Source organism: Nicotiana attenuata, chromosome 7 (assembly GCF_001879085.1).
Source record: "Nicotiana attenuata strain UT chromosome 7, NIATTr2, whole genome shotgun sequence".
Lineage (NCBI taxonomy): Eukaryota > Viridiplantae > Streptophyta > Magnoliopsida > Solanales > Solanaceae > Nicotiana > Nicotiana attenuata.
The window spans coordinates 95,157,749-95,174,172 of record NC_031995.1 but is presented as its reverse complement, the minus strand read 5'-3'; the positions used below and the strand labels follow the sequence as shown (position 1 = coordinate 95,174,172).

The 16,424-nt window shown below is 35.2% G+C and overlaps 1 protein-coding gene across 4 annotated transcripts; it reads left to right on the top strand.

Annotated features, from left to right (window-relative positions):
* Positions 223-13,222, top strand: LOC109229507 (probable LRR receptor-like serine/threonine-protein kinase At1g06840). Of its 4 annotated transcripts, none has more exons than XM_019394973.1 (21): positions 223-556; positions 669-848; positions 1,513-1,663; positions 3,168-3,239; positions 3,386-3,457; positions 3,983-4,126; positions 4,258-4,329; positions 5,000-5,071; positions 5,991-6,065; positions 7,007-7,075; positions 7,728-7,796; positions 7,935-8,006; positions 8,161-8,247; positions 8,438-8,506; positions 8,603-9,102; positions 9,593-9,754; positions 10,662-10,945; positions 11,315-11,366; positions 11,662-11,912; positions 12,123-12,257; positions 12,554-13,222. In XM_019394973.1, the coding sequence occupies exons 2-21, from the start codon at positions 743-745 to the stop codon at positions 12,896-12,898; spliced, it is 2,859 nt and encodes a 952-aa protein (XP_019250518.1). In that variant the 5' UTR covers positions 223-556; positions 669-742; the 3' UTR covers positions 12,899-13,222. The 4 variants fall into 4 exon arrangements, with proteins under 4 accessions (XP_019250518.1, XP_019250520.1, XP_019250519.1 ...); XM_019394975.1 differs by having other exon boundaries at positions 280-556; positions 633-848; XM_019394974.1 differs by having other exon boundaries at positions 280-556; positions 629-848.

The window sequence follows — 16,424 nt, the reverse complement described above, 5'->3', positions numbered from 1 at the left end:
TATATATATATATATATATATATATATATATATATATATATATATATATATATATATATATTAATAATACTGTAAAAGTATATTTTATATTATCAGTGAATGATAAAATATGATAGCGTGTTGAAGTTATTATTTTATCAAATTATCATAAAAATTTATCTATACTTATTTTACAAATAAAATAAATTTTATAAATATTATTTCCACAGTAGTACGAGAAGGCAATCTCTCTCTTGTTTTGTTGGCATACATATGATTGCTGCACAACACCTACCCCTCAACCCCACTCCCTTCAAAAGTCAACATACCAGCAGAACACTGAATTTGTTGAAGCAAAAGTAGGCTTTCAATATTTTAAAAACAGCAGTAAAGAAATTAATAGTATTGATTAATGGGGGTTGGCTGCTGCTCTCATCAGCATGCTTCTTTTATCTACCAGCTACAGCACCTCCATTGGCGACCAAGTCAGCGTTTTGCCAATGTCTTTCTTTTTCGGTTCCTTGTCTTTACCAACACCCATTTTCCTCGTTATTTCTCTACTTACAACACAATCGCTGTAAGTATTAATGCAGTTCAAAGGTTTTGTCTCTTTTTTTTTTTGGGCTTACTTTTGGTGATTGCTCAGTAGATAGGGTTCTATTTTTGTTTTGCTTTTTTTACTATAACAGGGGAAAAGGGGCTGAAATTATAGCCTTTTAATTTCTGGATGTGAGAGCTGTTTGACAATCTTGGGATATTTGGGATGTCTGGTTCTAAGATTTCCCTTATTGGGATCAGTTTGATTCTATGGGTTTGCTGGTCTTTGCTGTTTACAGGGGCAGATAGCCAAGTTACTCATCCAGATGAAGGTAACCTTTTTAATCTTTTCCTTTTTGATCATCTTTATTTCTACATCCTTACTTGACTGCCCATTTAAGGTTCTCTTATATTACATAATTTGTAAACTCTGAGATTTATTAATAGTTTGATTAACATTATTTGATGATGTAAGAAACTAATTAACATCTTTGGCTGTTGTGCAAAACTAACTGTAGTGGACTTTTTATTTATATTTGGATAATATTTGCATGAGATGATTTTAATGAAGTAACATGGTCGGTGAGGATTCATATAAGCCGATCCTAACTTGTTTAGGATTGAGGCATAGTTGTTGTTGTTATTGTATAGATTGTCCAAGGTCTAGTAACTTGTTAGAGCAGCTATAAGGAATAAATTGTTGATGTACTGAATTTTTTTGTTTTCAATATTTTCTTGGGGAGGAATCTTTCTTTTGTCTTTCTGTTATATATCTGATGGTGGGGTGAGGACACGGGGTTTCTGAACAGCTTCAATGGTGTGAAGAGAAATATAACTGAACTATAAAACGGCTATCAGAATTTGCACCCCTGCATGCCTGTTACCCCAAGCAACTGGGAAGTGCTGAGATGTCCAAGTGAAGATGTTTCTATAATGCTGTAGTTCTTCTTACTTTTGACATGAGAAGCGTGGTAACTCTTGAATTTGTGTATGCAGTAAAAGCATTACGTGCCATCAAGAAAAGTTTGGTTGATCCAAATGGGAATCTCAGTAACTGGAGGAGAGGAGATCCATGTAGGTCAAATTGGACTGGAATTTTGTGCTACAATGAAACAAACAGTGACGGTTACCTTCATGTTCGAGAACTGTAAGACCTTCCTATCATACTTGAGACTACCTCTTGCCACTGCATCATGAGTATTGATGTTGTCAACATGCTTAACTTTTCCAACACAGTACTAAATCTATGGATTGCTGCAGAATAATTATGGTTTCTCTGAGTTGGTTCTCAATATGTATATCACGTTGTTTATTCTTCTGAATTTATGCCGTTGTGCTTTTATTACTTGCTTCCAAATCTGTTATTGGATTGGGGGATGTAAGTTTAATCTCCCTGTTTCTCTGGTAGCTAGCTGCTAGCTCACAGTGAAAGAAGTTCACTCCCTTTGGTAAAGTAGGTGACGTAAGCATATAAACCACTTTGCCATAGACTCAATTAGAACAATGCAAAGGAGGCAAATTAGAGAAAGGAGGAGTGAGCTTTAATTAAAGCAGGTGTGGAGCTTCTCATAGAGAGTTAGAAAGCGACACCTAGTTCTGGAGGATATGAGTGGAGAATTGTCACTGGACTTAATCCAAATATTCATGACCTATTGGATCAATATCGTCACTGTAAATCTTGCTTAATAAGTCTATTCCAGTTTGTCTCAACAAATAGGTGGCACACTTTTTTAGTTCTATTTTGTATTCTACAAATATAAGTAAAGACAAAGCATCTGAACTGAACTGGAGATCTGAAATTGTTTCAGAAAAATGATAGTAATGATTGAAAGAAAGCGAAGCCATCATGTAATGTCTCAAATTCACACTTGGGTCCCAAGAAGAGACTTTGGAAATTGCTTCAGACTCTTATTCACACAGCTGAAAGTTGAAATTATGGCTATTGAAAACCTATTGAGCATCCCACTATCTCATATCACACATTTTCAAGAATCTAAACCAGAGAGCCTGCATATCCTCCCAATTGTCTTTTTAATCTACTTGGTGTACTATGGACGTCCAAAGTCATCAAGCACCTATTGTCTAGCATTCATAATTCAAATCAACAAGGTCACTGGGGTTTGCATGATTGCATTAATAGATCATTACATCAAAGTTCTGCTGAGGGGTAATATAACAAATAGATTATTGTCAACAGAGAGACCATCTGACATGCAGCTGGTTTTGCTCTCACACAAATATTCACCTGCTAGTTCTACAATCCTAAATGAATTGATAAAAATGACAAATGACGACTGCGTGTACTAGCTAATTTTCAATAGTTGGACTAGGAAGCTCTGAAGTGGTAAGATTAAAATTGAGAAGCCCTCTTGCCTTACAGGATCCTAGTTGTCTATAAGGAGCACACACTTTGAATACTTTGTGATTTTACAAACCTTTTCTGCATAGAAAGATGATTGTCTCACATAAATTTTAGTGTCTTAAGTTTTGATTCTTTACCTTAAATGCATTGGTTGTCATGATGTTTGTAAACATTTTAATATTGCTTGAAACAAGGGATGGACGATCATTCTGGAGATTGATGACATCTCAGTAGACTCTGTTTCAATAATATGCAATGTCATAAGTTCTTGAATTTCTCCTCTTAACAGGCAATTAATGGATATGAATCTGTCAGGAAAATTGTCATCGGAGCTTGGTCGCTTATCTTACATGAAAATATTGTAAGTTTGGATATTTAACAAATGCTTTTCTCTTTTGGAAGGTTTCTGCTTTGCAAAATGTTTTCAGTAATGGCTTCTTTACATAGTAGTTTATCTTTCTGTCCTTTATTTATCTGCTAACTTTTTGTTTCCCTTTGTCCTAAAAGGGATGTAATGTGGAATGCAATTACTGGGACAATCCCAAATGAGATAGGAAATATCAAAACACTTGAATTGTTGTAAGTTAAAGCTCTTTCTTACTATTCCCTGCTTTTTCCTAAAATTATGACTTCCTTTATATAGTTGACTCTTTCTTAGAAGTTCTACATGAGGGAATAGTTGAAGTGTGTGACCATCTCATCTAAAAGCTTAGCGGTTAGAGAGAGCACACTTCTATTTACTTAATTATGTCTTCAACACGCCCCTTCACGTGCGGGCTTAATTTTTTTTTTTTTTTTTTTAATGAGCCAAGCACGTGGAATTGTTTTTGATATTGAGTGGCGGTGAGACCCAAAACCCTGGACCTCTGCCTGCTCTATACCATGTTGAAGTGTGTGACCATATCATCTGAAAGCTTAAGCTGTTAGAGAGAGCACAATTCTATATACTTAATTATGTCTTCAACAGGAATGAGCAAATTTCTATGGATATTGGGACAATTCCCACGTATATTGATTAAGAATAATATTACATGTTGCTACCTAATAATTTTCTCTGGTTCTTATTTATTTATTTATTTGTTCGTTTTTCTTTTATGGTTTCAGGCTTCTCAATGGAAATCAATTGACAGGTTCTTTGCCTGAAGAGCTTGGTTATCTTCCCAACTTGAACAGGATACAAATTGATCAAAATCATATATCAGGGCCCTTACCTGTATCATTTGCAAATTTGAAGAAAACAGAACATTTGTAAGAGTTTTCTTGAGATGAATGATTACTAACTTCCTTATAGCCCCACTTGCATCGCTGTCATCAGATTTGTCGTTTTCTTATTTACTGATTTATATCTTTCCATAATGTGATTTTGTTTTCCTGTCCAGCCACATGAATAACAATTCGATAAGTGGACAAATTCCACCTGAGCTATCTAAACTTCCAAAGCTACTTCACTTGTAAGTGACATTATGATTCTTTAACGTTTTTAATGCCTGAAAAGTCCTTCAAGTGGTGTAAATTAAGATGTCTCTCGGGGCTTACAAGAAATTTTGCTTTTATAAATGATACTCTTTGATAGGATCCCTTTATCTCTCATGGCTTACTCTTTGTTTGGTTCAAGGAAAAGGAGGGGACTAAATGATGATTATATCTATCTCTTCTTACTATTTGCAAGCAACTCGCCCTCTCTTTCAATTTGAGGAATTAAAAAACTCCCGTCCACTCTTACTGAATCAAAATTCATTTGATAAATACAACATGAGATTGAGACCAAAAAGATAAGCCAGAAAATGTTCATTTGAAAATACCTTGATTATCATGATACAAAGGCCTCATTAATATCAATTATTGCACAGTAACATTGTATGTAAAAGTGACTCTTTTTAAGATAGATAAAGATGACTTGTTAGGTGTATGTAGTTTTGATCTATTTAATAAAATGGTAGCTCGGTGCAGTAAGCACATCCTATGCGCGGGGTCCCGAGAAGGGCCTGACCACATTGGGTCTATTCTACGCAACCTTACCTTGCAATTCTCGTGTTTTTTATCTTTTCAATTTGATGAATATTATTTAGAAGTGTGTTTTGTATTATAAAGGACTTATTGCCTTTTTGCTTCATTTTCCAGGCTGCTTGATAATAACAACTTATCGGGTTACCTTCCGCCAGAGCTTGCTCAAATTCCAAATTTGCACATACTGTATGCCATCTTTCTTTGCTATGTATATAGTGCTATTTGGATTACTGATATCAGGACGCCTTTTCATTGGTGATATAACTTTAGTGCGGCGGTACTTTTCTCTTGATTTTGGAAGAGGTTTTCCTTACATGAGATTGTGGAAAGGTGACATAAATTGAAATTCCGTTGCAGATATAGAAAGGGGAGAAGGCAGTTGCAACAATTAGAAATTTTCAAAAACCTAGAGATCCTTATTTCAGGCTCTGTTTGTTGAAGTAGCTATTGATTAAAAGCTGTCACGCTCATCAAATAAGACTAGTCTTGACACATAGAGATCGAAATTTTATTCTAAAGCATGTTTGAAGTATAAATACAGGATATCTTAGATGTATCTTTTCGATCTTTGGTAAAGCAATGCTTGGTAAAGTCGATAGAAATAATAATCATGAGAGTTGCCACTATCACGACCTATCATTGCTGTGAAGAGTGTCCCTTCAGCCTATCAAAATACTTTATGGTACTTGCAAAAGATGAAAAAGTTCTTGTTATTTATCATGGAAACAGTTGAGAATTGTTTCTTTCGGGTATAAAAGACTAGAGCGCATAATGAATGAAAGAGTATGATGTTGAATCAATTTCTGGGCATAGTTATCACCTATAAGATCAATATATGATATGAAATGTCATGTTACTTATGCATGTTAATTCTGATATAGATATAAACAGGGACCATATTTTTCTAATGGAGATTTGACATGAAAAGGATCCAGCTTATAAAATGGGACTAATCTTTTGTAGGAGATGTCTATGCACATATCTGTTCTCGTCTATTCTTTCTGACAAGTTTCTTTTACTGTCTCAAATTTTACTTTTGGCTCTAACTTCCTTTTATTCTGCAAGCATGAACGTACTTATATTTAATTTTACTCTTATAATGCAGTCAGCTTGATAATAACAACTTTGAAGGAAGTCAGATACCTGGTTCATATGGGAATATGTCACGTTTGTTGAAACTGTAAGTCCATTTAAAGCTCCTCTTTGTGCTGAATATGATTTTAAGTATGGCATGATGATAGAACTGATCATTATGTCCAGTGGGTGCATGAACCATAACTTCAAAAGGTTTTGTGTCACCAGCTCTTTCATAATCTTCCTGCGAATAAGAAAGACTATTTAAACTATTTCCAATCAACATCTATTTTCATGTTTCTTTTTATCTACTATGGGTTTTGAGACTCCATTGGTTGCATCCAGGTATATACTTGTAGATTGTAGAATAGTTCTTTGGTGGTAAAACCTCGTATTTAACGTATTATAGAATTGCTAGCAAAAGTGAATGATAAAGCACATTATCTTAAAATATAGAAGTATTGCAGTATATAGCCTGTAATTTCTAGTTAATTGTGTCATTAGAACAATGGTCCAAAGTTGATTAGGATTTCCTGATGAAGTTTGCACCAATGGTGGTTCACCTTGTTACTATTCGGCAGCAAAGGAATAGCTAGCCAGTATCTGAAGCAACCAGTGGAATAACGTTGAAGTTACCAATCAAAAGAAAAAAGAAAAAGGCTGAAGAAACTGGATGAAAAAACTATGAAAGAGGTGGAAGAAAAGATTAGTTCCTCCTAACCTCAAATAGTAGTAACAAGTAACAGGAAACAAATAGTATAAGAGATAATTTATTCACCTGTTTTCTGTAAAGCTTAAATATATCAAGGTAAGAACTGTTAAGTTAGAGATTCTGGAACCACTGAATGTGTTGACAGTTTTAGTAGCTTATATTTTTGCATCTTTCTGATTTTAAGCAAGTATTTTACTCTTTCATGCTTCATTTTTCTCAAAGTAGTGAAAACCTCATTTGTTTCAAGAAAGTAGCAAAAACATTGCATGGATATTAGTACTATTTCGTGAGATCTTATATTAACTTGAAGTGATTCCGCTTTTTCATTCTTCCAGGAGTCTAAGGAACTGTAGCTTACAGGGACCACTTCCAAATCTGGGCAACATACCGAACCTTACTTACATGTAAGAATATATTCCAAGTTCTATGTCTTTGCAAACTAGTGGTGGCAAAATGGTGAAAAGAAAACAGTTATTCACCCATATTATCCACTAAAAAATGGGTTGGATAATGAACTTTTTAAAAACGGGTCAAATTTGGATAAGAACCATATTATCCGCTTAGAAAATGGATAACCAATGGATAACTAATGGGTTTAACTTTTACATTTGTAAAGCCTCAAATTGGGGGTTCCTCAAGTTTAGGAGACTATGAATTGTCCCAAAAGTGACCATATTCAAGAAGCCATGGAAAATATGGATATTCATATTATCCGCCAGTTAACCCGTTTTTTATCCGTATTAAATATGGGTCGAGTTGGATAATTTATCCATTTCGAATTACCCATTTTCGACCCGCCCATATCCGACCCAACCTGCCCGTTTCCCACCCCTAATGCAAACTATAAGGGCATTCGTACACTCTTTTACATTGCAACGCGTTTTTAATGGAGAAATCAAATGTTAATAATCAGGATTCACTCGAGGGAACACAGATCATTTGCTTTAGGCTAAGAGAGGCATCACTTAAGACCAATATCCAATGTTAATTACCCTTTTTGGTTATTACTTGCATTTGCAACCATGCATATTCTAATTAATTAATTTCGCATTTCAGAGATCTCAGCTTTAACCAGTTAAGTGGGCCCATTCCATCAGAAAAGCTTAGTGACAATATTACAACAATGTAAGAGCTTGATTCATTTTTGCTGTAAGCTTTATCATGCGTTATTATCTAGCAACTGCTTCCTTTTAAATGATATTGTCGGGTCCATGATACTGTTGATCTCTCATTTCCTGAAGCAATTTCTTCTGATTGTGGCAGTGATCTGTCATACAACAACCTCAACGGAACTATTCCTTCAAACTTTTCAGGTCTTCCCCATTTGCAGAAAGTGTGAGCATTATGTCCTCTGCTTTTTATCATGTTTGTTGCTCTAGAAGCAGGCTTTTTATTAAATTATTTCGTTATTCAATTACCATTCAGGGAAAATAGCTCACTACAAATATCCGTCCAATATAATTACTTTGTTATTTTATTCTGTTGTCAGGTCACTAGCAAACAATTCATTAAGCGGTTCTGTTCCATCAATAATTTGGCAAAATAGGACATTCAATGCAACAGAGACACTTATCTTGTAAGAATTGATATTCGGAGAGATTCACTTGCTTCTAAATTGATCATGAAACCAAAGATTTGTTCCTGTAACAGCATGTTCCTTTTTGCTATCCTAATTCTTAATTTTTCCTATATGTCTAGTCTTTAATAACTCCATAGTTTGTGATCAGTACGAGTCTAGTTAAAATGGATCTGCTGCATTACTGCAGGGATTTGCGGAGCAATAAGCTTTTGAATATCTCAGGAACTTTGGTTGTCCCACAAAATGTCACTGTTAGGTTTGTTTTTGGCATATCATCTTCATCTTCAGTAATTCCTCTTCGTTTAAAGATACAAATGCAACATCTTACCTTGTCATCTTATTGTTCTTCTAGTCTTCAAGGAAATCCGTTGTGTTCAAATTCTGCCCTAGTCGACTTTTGCGGACCTTACAATGGGGATGCCGATGGTACCTTGCAATTGGCAAACAACACTGATTGTCCTCCTTTGGCGTGTCCTCCTCCCTATGAATATGCCCTGCCATTTCCTACTTGCTTTTGTGCTCTACCTCTGCTTGTAGGATACAGGCTGAAGAGTCCTGGGTTTCATGATTTTCGACCATACATGCATAGGTTTGAGTGGTATATCACGTCTGGTCTTAAGCTGAATCAATCTCAATTACGCCTTAATACATTTGCACTGGAAGCTGGTCCCCGTGTGAGGATGTACTTGAGGATTTTCCCCATCTTTGTTGATAACAGCAGCTCTCATTTGTTCAATAAAAGTGAGGTCCTAAGACTCCGGAGCATGTTCACTGGGTGGCTGATTCCTGATAATGATTTTTTTGGACCTTATGAACTTCTCAATTTCACCCTACTTGCAGATTATAGAGAATGTATGTATGCCTCCATCCTTAATAAATCATAGTTGTCCAAGAAGTAGTCAGTGAAGAGGAAAATTAAACCCTCCACATCTTGATTGCTTTACTTTCTCTAGATATATCTCTTATTTCTGTTCTCTATGATTTACTCTTAACTGACGTCCACTTGTGAACTTTTAAGAAATCTTTAGCATGACTGAATCTGTTCTCTTGCCTTTGTAAGTAAAAGATCGTGATATATATAACTTGTCAACGTGATTAACTTATTTTGATGAGTGAATATTTTGGTCTATCTCTTGCTTCTTCTTGTACTTCTCCTTTGCTTGTGCATGATATTCCTTTGCTGATGACTTAATTGTTGGGCCATACTTTGGGTGGCTTACCAATCCTTAATGCAATTATGGAAGGCAACAATAGACATGATATCATATTTATCATAGCATTTAATGGCAAAGTCTAGCTATTTGTGTCCTTGTGATATGTACTTTTTACTGTTCTTTTGCAGTCATCCCCCCTCCTTCATCATCTAGTATTAGCAAGGGAGCTCTTGCAGGAATCATATTAGGGGTAATTGCTGGTGCAGTCACAATATCGGCATTTGTATCACTCGTCATATTGAGATTGCATATGAAGAAGCACCACCGTGCCGGTTCAAAAAGGAACCTATGTGAGTATACTACAGTTACTGATCTTGAAGTTGGTATTCTAAGTCATCCTTTCTCTTTTCATTTTAATTTAGGACCTTTTATGTATCCTCTCTCTTTTCATTTTAATCTAGGACCTGTTATGTTGTGGTGCTTTCAGTGACTAGCATTTTAAGTCACTGAAGACAATACATTCTCATACGTCTTTACCACTTGGATTACATTTTTTTACCAAGATAGACTAATCATGAAACGGAAAGAGACATTGAATTATAGATGCTATATAGAATGATGAAGATACAGTGATGTTAAATTAGGTTTGCTTATATAGAGCGATGAAGATACAGTCTCCAGTTGAAAATATACTGAAATTCCAAAAAGTATTATAATGAGCATGTCATCTCTGCAAAGAAATAAGAGATGTTAGATCAAGCTATGGTTTTCATTTGTAAATATCCTTGAAGACTAAGAGCCCGTTTGGACAGGCTTATTTTAAGCGACTTTTAAACCAAAATAGCTTTTAAGCCATAAGTTAGGAATTCTAGCTTTTGGCTTTTGGCTTGTTTTGTCATTTTAGCTTTAAAACAAGTGTTTAAAAACACTTTTTTACTTTATCCAAACACTACAAAATGGCTTAAAAGCTATTTTGGCTTAAAAACACTTAAAATAAGCCCATCCAAAGGGGCTGTAAGATCTTCTCTTTCATCTAGAAAGTTAGCCTAGTTCACGAGCTTACCGATTGACAGCATAATCAACTCTTGTTAGTGTACTTATCTTGCATAACATTAGTACACAGTTGAAAAGTACACATTGCTTTTAGGCCTGCAAATTGTGTAAATCCCAATCTCAACTCTGATTCCATGAAGGTGGAGATTATGGTAAACTGTCTCAAACGTTTTAAAGTTATAAGCCCACGATTTTGTTTTGCAGTGTCAAAAATCTCTGTCAAAATTGATGGTGTTAAGGAGTTCAATTTTGAAGAATTGACAGTGGCGACCAAAAATTTTAACAACTCCAGCCTTGTTGGACAAGGAGGGTATGGAAAAGTTTATAAAGGTACTTTAACTGGTGGGACAGTTGTAGCCATTAAACGAGCTCTAGAGGGATCGTTACAGGGCCAAAAGGAGTTTCTTACAGAAATTGAACTACTATCTAGGCTACATCACAGAAACCTTGTCTCTTTGCTTGGATACTGTGGTGAAGAAGGTGAACAGGTACTTTATTACTTCAATCGTTGATCTAAAGTTTAACATATCTTACCATCATGAACAAATATCAAATGGAGCAGTATGCTGAATTTATTAAAACCAAAAAATTCATTTTTACACTGGAAGGGAAAAGGCAATAGATGATATTTCTTACACCTCAAAATGACTCCTACAAGCACATGCACACATAAATATTTACAAACGGATACAGATTTAAGAGATGATTTTGAGCTAGCAAATAATTGTTGGACTATTTTTATGTTATGATGGCTAATACTATTTTGCCTCTGGCCGATTATAGGTCTTTTTCTTTTTTTTTTCTTCTTTCTATATACTCGTATGTAACCTTTTGGCAATGTTGTGCTTTACCTGCAGATGCTGGTATACGAATTTATGCCTAATGGTACTCTGAGAGATCACATATCTGGTAAATAACTATACAATTCACATTGTTATTGCCTCCATTTATTTGTGCAAATCTTTTCCTTTTGGAACTTCATTTTGATAAGCAAAGAAACATGTAAGTATGCAAATGATAAACTGATCGACAACAGCTAACCTTGCCCCAACAACCCCACCAAAATCCCTTCCAATGAAGATAGTAGTAAATCAAACTTACAATTGTTTAGTCTTAGGAGATTGCTTTGAGGGAAAGCACTAGCAGATATCAAGTTTTTCACCATATCAACTTGGATTTAATGGGTTAACTTGTGATGTGACAGGTAAATGTAAAGAACCTCTAAGTTTCGCTATGCGATTGAGAGTTGCCCTGGGTTCAGCTAAGGGCATACTCTACTTGCACACAGAGGCTGATCCTCCCATATTCCATCGAGATATCAAGGCAAGCAATATATTGCTAGACTCTAAATTTATCGCCAAGGTGGCTGACTTTGGACTTTCACGGCTCGCTCCAGTTCCAGATCTTGAAGGGACTCTGCCTGCTCATGTATCAACAGTTGTTAAGGGCACTCCGGTGAGCTTTGATTGTTCAAGAAAGTAGATATTTTTAGCAAAATCATCCCCTAATATGATGTTTATTTTTGTCATCCTACATTCCGATATACTTAGAATTCTGTAAGAGGAAAGTAAGCAGATGGTTGTCCAATTACCGTATGCACAAAATTAACTCAAACAAAGTTCCTCCAACTGACAAATTTGTAACTCTAAGGCCTGTTCTCTGCAGGGATACCTTGACCCAGAGTATTTCCTAACTCATAAGTTGACAGACAAGAGTGATGTTTACAGCCTTGGTGTTGTATTCCTTGAGCTGCTCACTGGAATGCAGCCAATTTCACATGGCAAGAACATTGTTCGGGAGGTACTGTCTTACTGCTTGCCTGTCCACGATTAGGCTAACATATATATTCTGTCTAAATTCGTTCATCATCTAGACATTTCAATATTCTCCGAAGTAAACCAGGAGACATTGTCTTGGAAGTGTTAAAACATAGCGGATTTGAGGAATAATCTCAAGGTTATTCGTGCAGATTCCACCTTCAACGGGCTATGGTTGCCTCTTCCTGAAAATAACTAATTCAAAAAAACATACTACATTTCATATAATTTAATTCCTGTTGTATGATCTCATGGATATATTGTACTGCATATCAACAGGTCAACCTTGCACATCGTTCTGGTATGATATTCAGTGTTATTGATGATCGGATGGGATCTTATCCTTCGGAATGTGTGGAAAAGTTCATTAATCTGGCCCTCAAATGCTGCCAAGAAGAGACAGAAGCTCGGCCATCAATGGCAGAAGTGGTTCGAGAACTGGAAAACATACGGCTTATGATGCCCGAATCTGACTCTATAATTAGAGATTCCCTGGTCACTGATAGTGAAAAGGATAGCAGCACTCCATCCTCAACCTCAGCTATGAAATATCCTTATGTTTCAGCTGATGTGTCCGGTAGTGACCTTGTCAGTGGAGTTGTTCCTTCCATTCATCCTAGGTGATAGATATTTCAGCCTCTTGCTCCCATGTACAGTCCATTATAAATATTACATACCATATGGTAGTATTTTTCTAACCCTTAGCCAATGCTTGTAACATTATAGGCGAAATACATAAAATACCACCTGACCTTGTCTTCAAATCCTTGTTACACACCTGTTGATTACGAGAATAGTTTTACACACTCAACCTTTAAAAAATGTATCTATGACACACTATTTAACTACGTAGCAAGCGCGTATTTTTCACAGAAATGAGGCACGTGAACTGTATATTTTTTGTATCTAAAGCCTCTGCTTCTTTTTGTTAGTATTTACTTTTTAAGAGCTAGTTCCTCTAATAGACATGCATGCTTAGCTTATTGGAAAATAGAAGATAGTCATATACTGATAAATTATTCTAATGGATATCATGTGATACTCTTATATGTTGCTTTTTAAATGCAACGTAATACAAAAGGTAAGTCAAAACTTGGTATTCATTCCAATTTTAACATTGTTAGTGAATTGAAAAGAAATTCATCAGCAACACAAGTTGAGCTTTTTAAGTCAACTTGTGTTGGGTATTTATTAGATTTGCCTACAATATAATTGAGTCTCAATTAATATACTATTTATTAACAATGGAGGTTCAAAAAGAAATTGAGGCAGAAATGCAGTTTCTTGTCAATGCAGTTAAGCTACATCTTGGTTTGTCTGAGTTTACTTGTGTGAACGGATTAAATGTATTGGTGATGTAAAGTGCCTACACTAAGGGAAAGAATAATAGTTTGATTGAAAAATATTTTGTGGATTCTCTTGCTAAGAAATGACTTACACATTATTTTCTAAATAAAATATTTGAGTTGACGAAGATGTTGTGAAGGTGACAGTGCTCTATGTAATAAACTCATTCCTCTTCTCTATTAAGAATACAAAACAACTTGATAGAGGTTATTTTGACTTGGTTGAGGAGGGTGATTAACAATTATCCATAGGGGAGAAATGTATACCATGCTATCTTGGAATGCCAGCCATTTTGGATAGATAGGCTCTGGATTATCGGATTTCTGGGTATTCTATGGTTCTTCAGGTATGATATTATGAAAGTTTCATAAAATCAATGCAGTTAAGCTACATCTTGGTTTGACTGAGTTTGCTTGTGTGACCAGATTAAATGTATTGGTGATGTAAAGTGCCTACACTAAGGGAAAGAATAATAGTTTGATTGAAAAATATTTTGTGGATTCTCTTGCTAAGAAATGACTTACACATTATTTTCTAAATAAAATATTTGAGTTGATGAAGATATTGTGAAGGTAGTAGTGCTCTATGTGATAAACTCATTCCTCTTCTCTATTAAGAATACAAAACAACTTGATAGAGGTTATTTTGACTTGGTTGAGGAGGGTGATTAACAATTATCCATAGGAGAGAAATCTATACCATGCTATCTTGGAATGCCTGCCATTTTGGATAGATAGGCTATGTATTATCGAATTTCTGGGTTTTCTATGGTTCTTCAGGTATGATTTTATGAAAGTTTCAACTATTGCATAATAGCATCACTATTTGTTGAGGGAATATCTTTCCACGAATTCTTAGATGGAAGATCATGACATAGCTAAAGTATAAGAAATTACATGAGAAAGTGTATATTTTCCTCCTAACTAGGTAATTTACTTTGTTGTTTTCCATGTACTTCAATTTATAGCGATGCATCATGTATATACTCATTTGTATTTTGGTATACTAAGTCACTTGGTATAAATGCATATCTAATATATGTAGAGTATTGCCTCTGTAAAATAATATGCCATCATCAAATACTCCCTTTTTACTAACTTTTTGAATATTTTTTATGTAGTAGAATTTAAGAAATATGTCTCTCTTGGAGAATAAGGTGGCATATAATGTTTATCAGAAAAGTATTAGTACAAATGATGACTTTGTTGATCATCCACCTAAGATATCAAAAAGGCGGGGCAAATGGCAGGAGAAAGCTGCAAATGACTTGAAGAATGAGGTGACAAATAATGACTTTATTGATCATCCGCTCGAGACATCGAGAAGATAGGGCAAAGCTGCAAATGACTCGTAAAAAGAAATGGTAGACAAGTTTCATCACAAATATTCTTGTCCAAATAATAACTTTTATGATCCTCCATCCCAGACATCGAAGAGGTAACGCAAAGCTGCAAATGACTTGGAGAAGGAGGTGGTAGATAAATTCATAACAAACGTTGTAGTTCAGAGAATGTCTTTGTCGATCCTCCATCTCAAAAATAAAATCTAAAACTGCAAATGCCTCGCCAGTGGATAATTATTGGGTTATTCAGTTTAAGAAGTTGTCAGATGGCCAAGAGGAATTGAAGAATAAAGTTTGAAGAATGAACATAAGGATGAATTAAGGGGCTTTAAAGAAGTATCTCGCCGATATATTTTTGGAGGTGTTCAATGCCATTGATTTAATTAAGGAGAAAATTCATAGATATACCATTATATAATTTCGTATTATTTTTCTTTTTTTGCTAGTTCTAAAGTTGATAAGTCTTTTTTTAAAATTTGATATAGCACCATCATAATAGAGATGTTAAAAAAGAGAGTGATAGTGATGGTGATGTTAATACAAATCAAGATGCGCTAGATGAAAACAAAGAGACAGAAGGTAGCTGCAACATACTTTTGTAGTATATTTTGGTCTATCTTGTGGGTTCAACATACTGGCTTTTTCATATGAGATGCAAATTTTTTACTCGTGCTATAATACAAATTTTAAAAATGATTCAGTGTGTGACTCTAGCGAGAATGCTTGCGGCATCAATGAAAATGATGGCAAGCATAATGATGTCACGACCCAAAATTCCACTAAATATTGTGATGGCTCCTAACCTCCAAGATTAGGTAAACCAACATGCAATAAAGATTCAAAATAACAAAATAAGATATAATATATCTTAAATAACATAAATGAAGAATATAGTTTTCACAATAGCTAATACAGAGATAAAATAATATCAAAAAAAATTAAAACCAGGTGGTACAGAGTCATGAGCTATAAATCTAAATATAAGAAGATATCTCAACAGTACAATATTGTCTGAACGTACAAATAACAATGTGAAGATAAGGAAGGGGACTCCAAGGGTCTGCAGCGATCATGCAACACTACCTTGAATCATCTCTATCAGCAAATAATGCTCACTCCTGAGATCCGTAGCTGCTAACGCCCAGATCTGCACAAAAATATGCAAAAGTATAGTATCAGTACGGGATATCGTGTACCCAGTAAGTATCAAGACTAACTTTGATTAAGTACTGTCATGACCCGGCCGGTCGTTTTGAGTATTTTAGTCCTGTTTTCCCCTATAGGTGCTTAACACATGTGTGTTTGTGTTCACATGACTTGCGGGGTTGATTGGTTTAGTTGCGGGAGAGTTTCGCCACTTCAAATGGGCGCTTCGCCCCTCTTTTTTTTTAATTAGAATGAGCGGGGTCTTACTTATTCGGGGGGGATGAAAGTGGATTGATTTGGGACACTTAGTCCCTT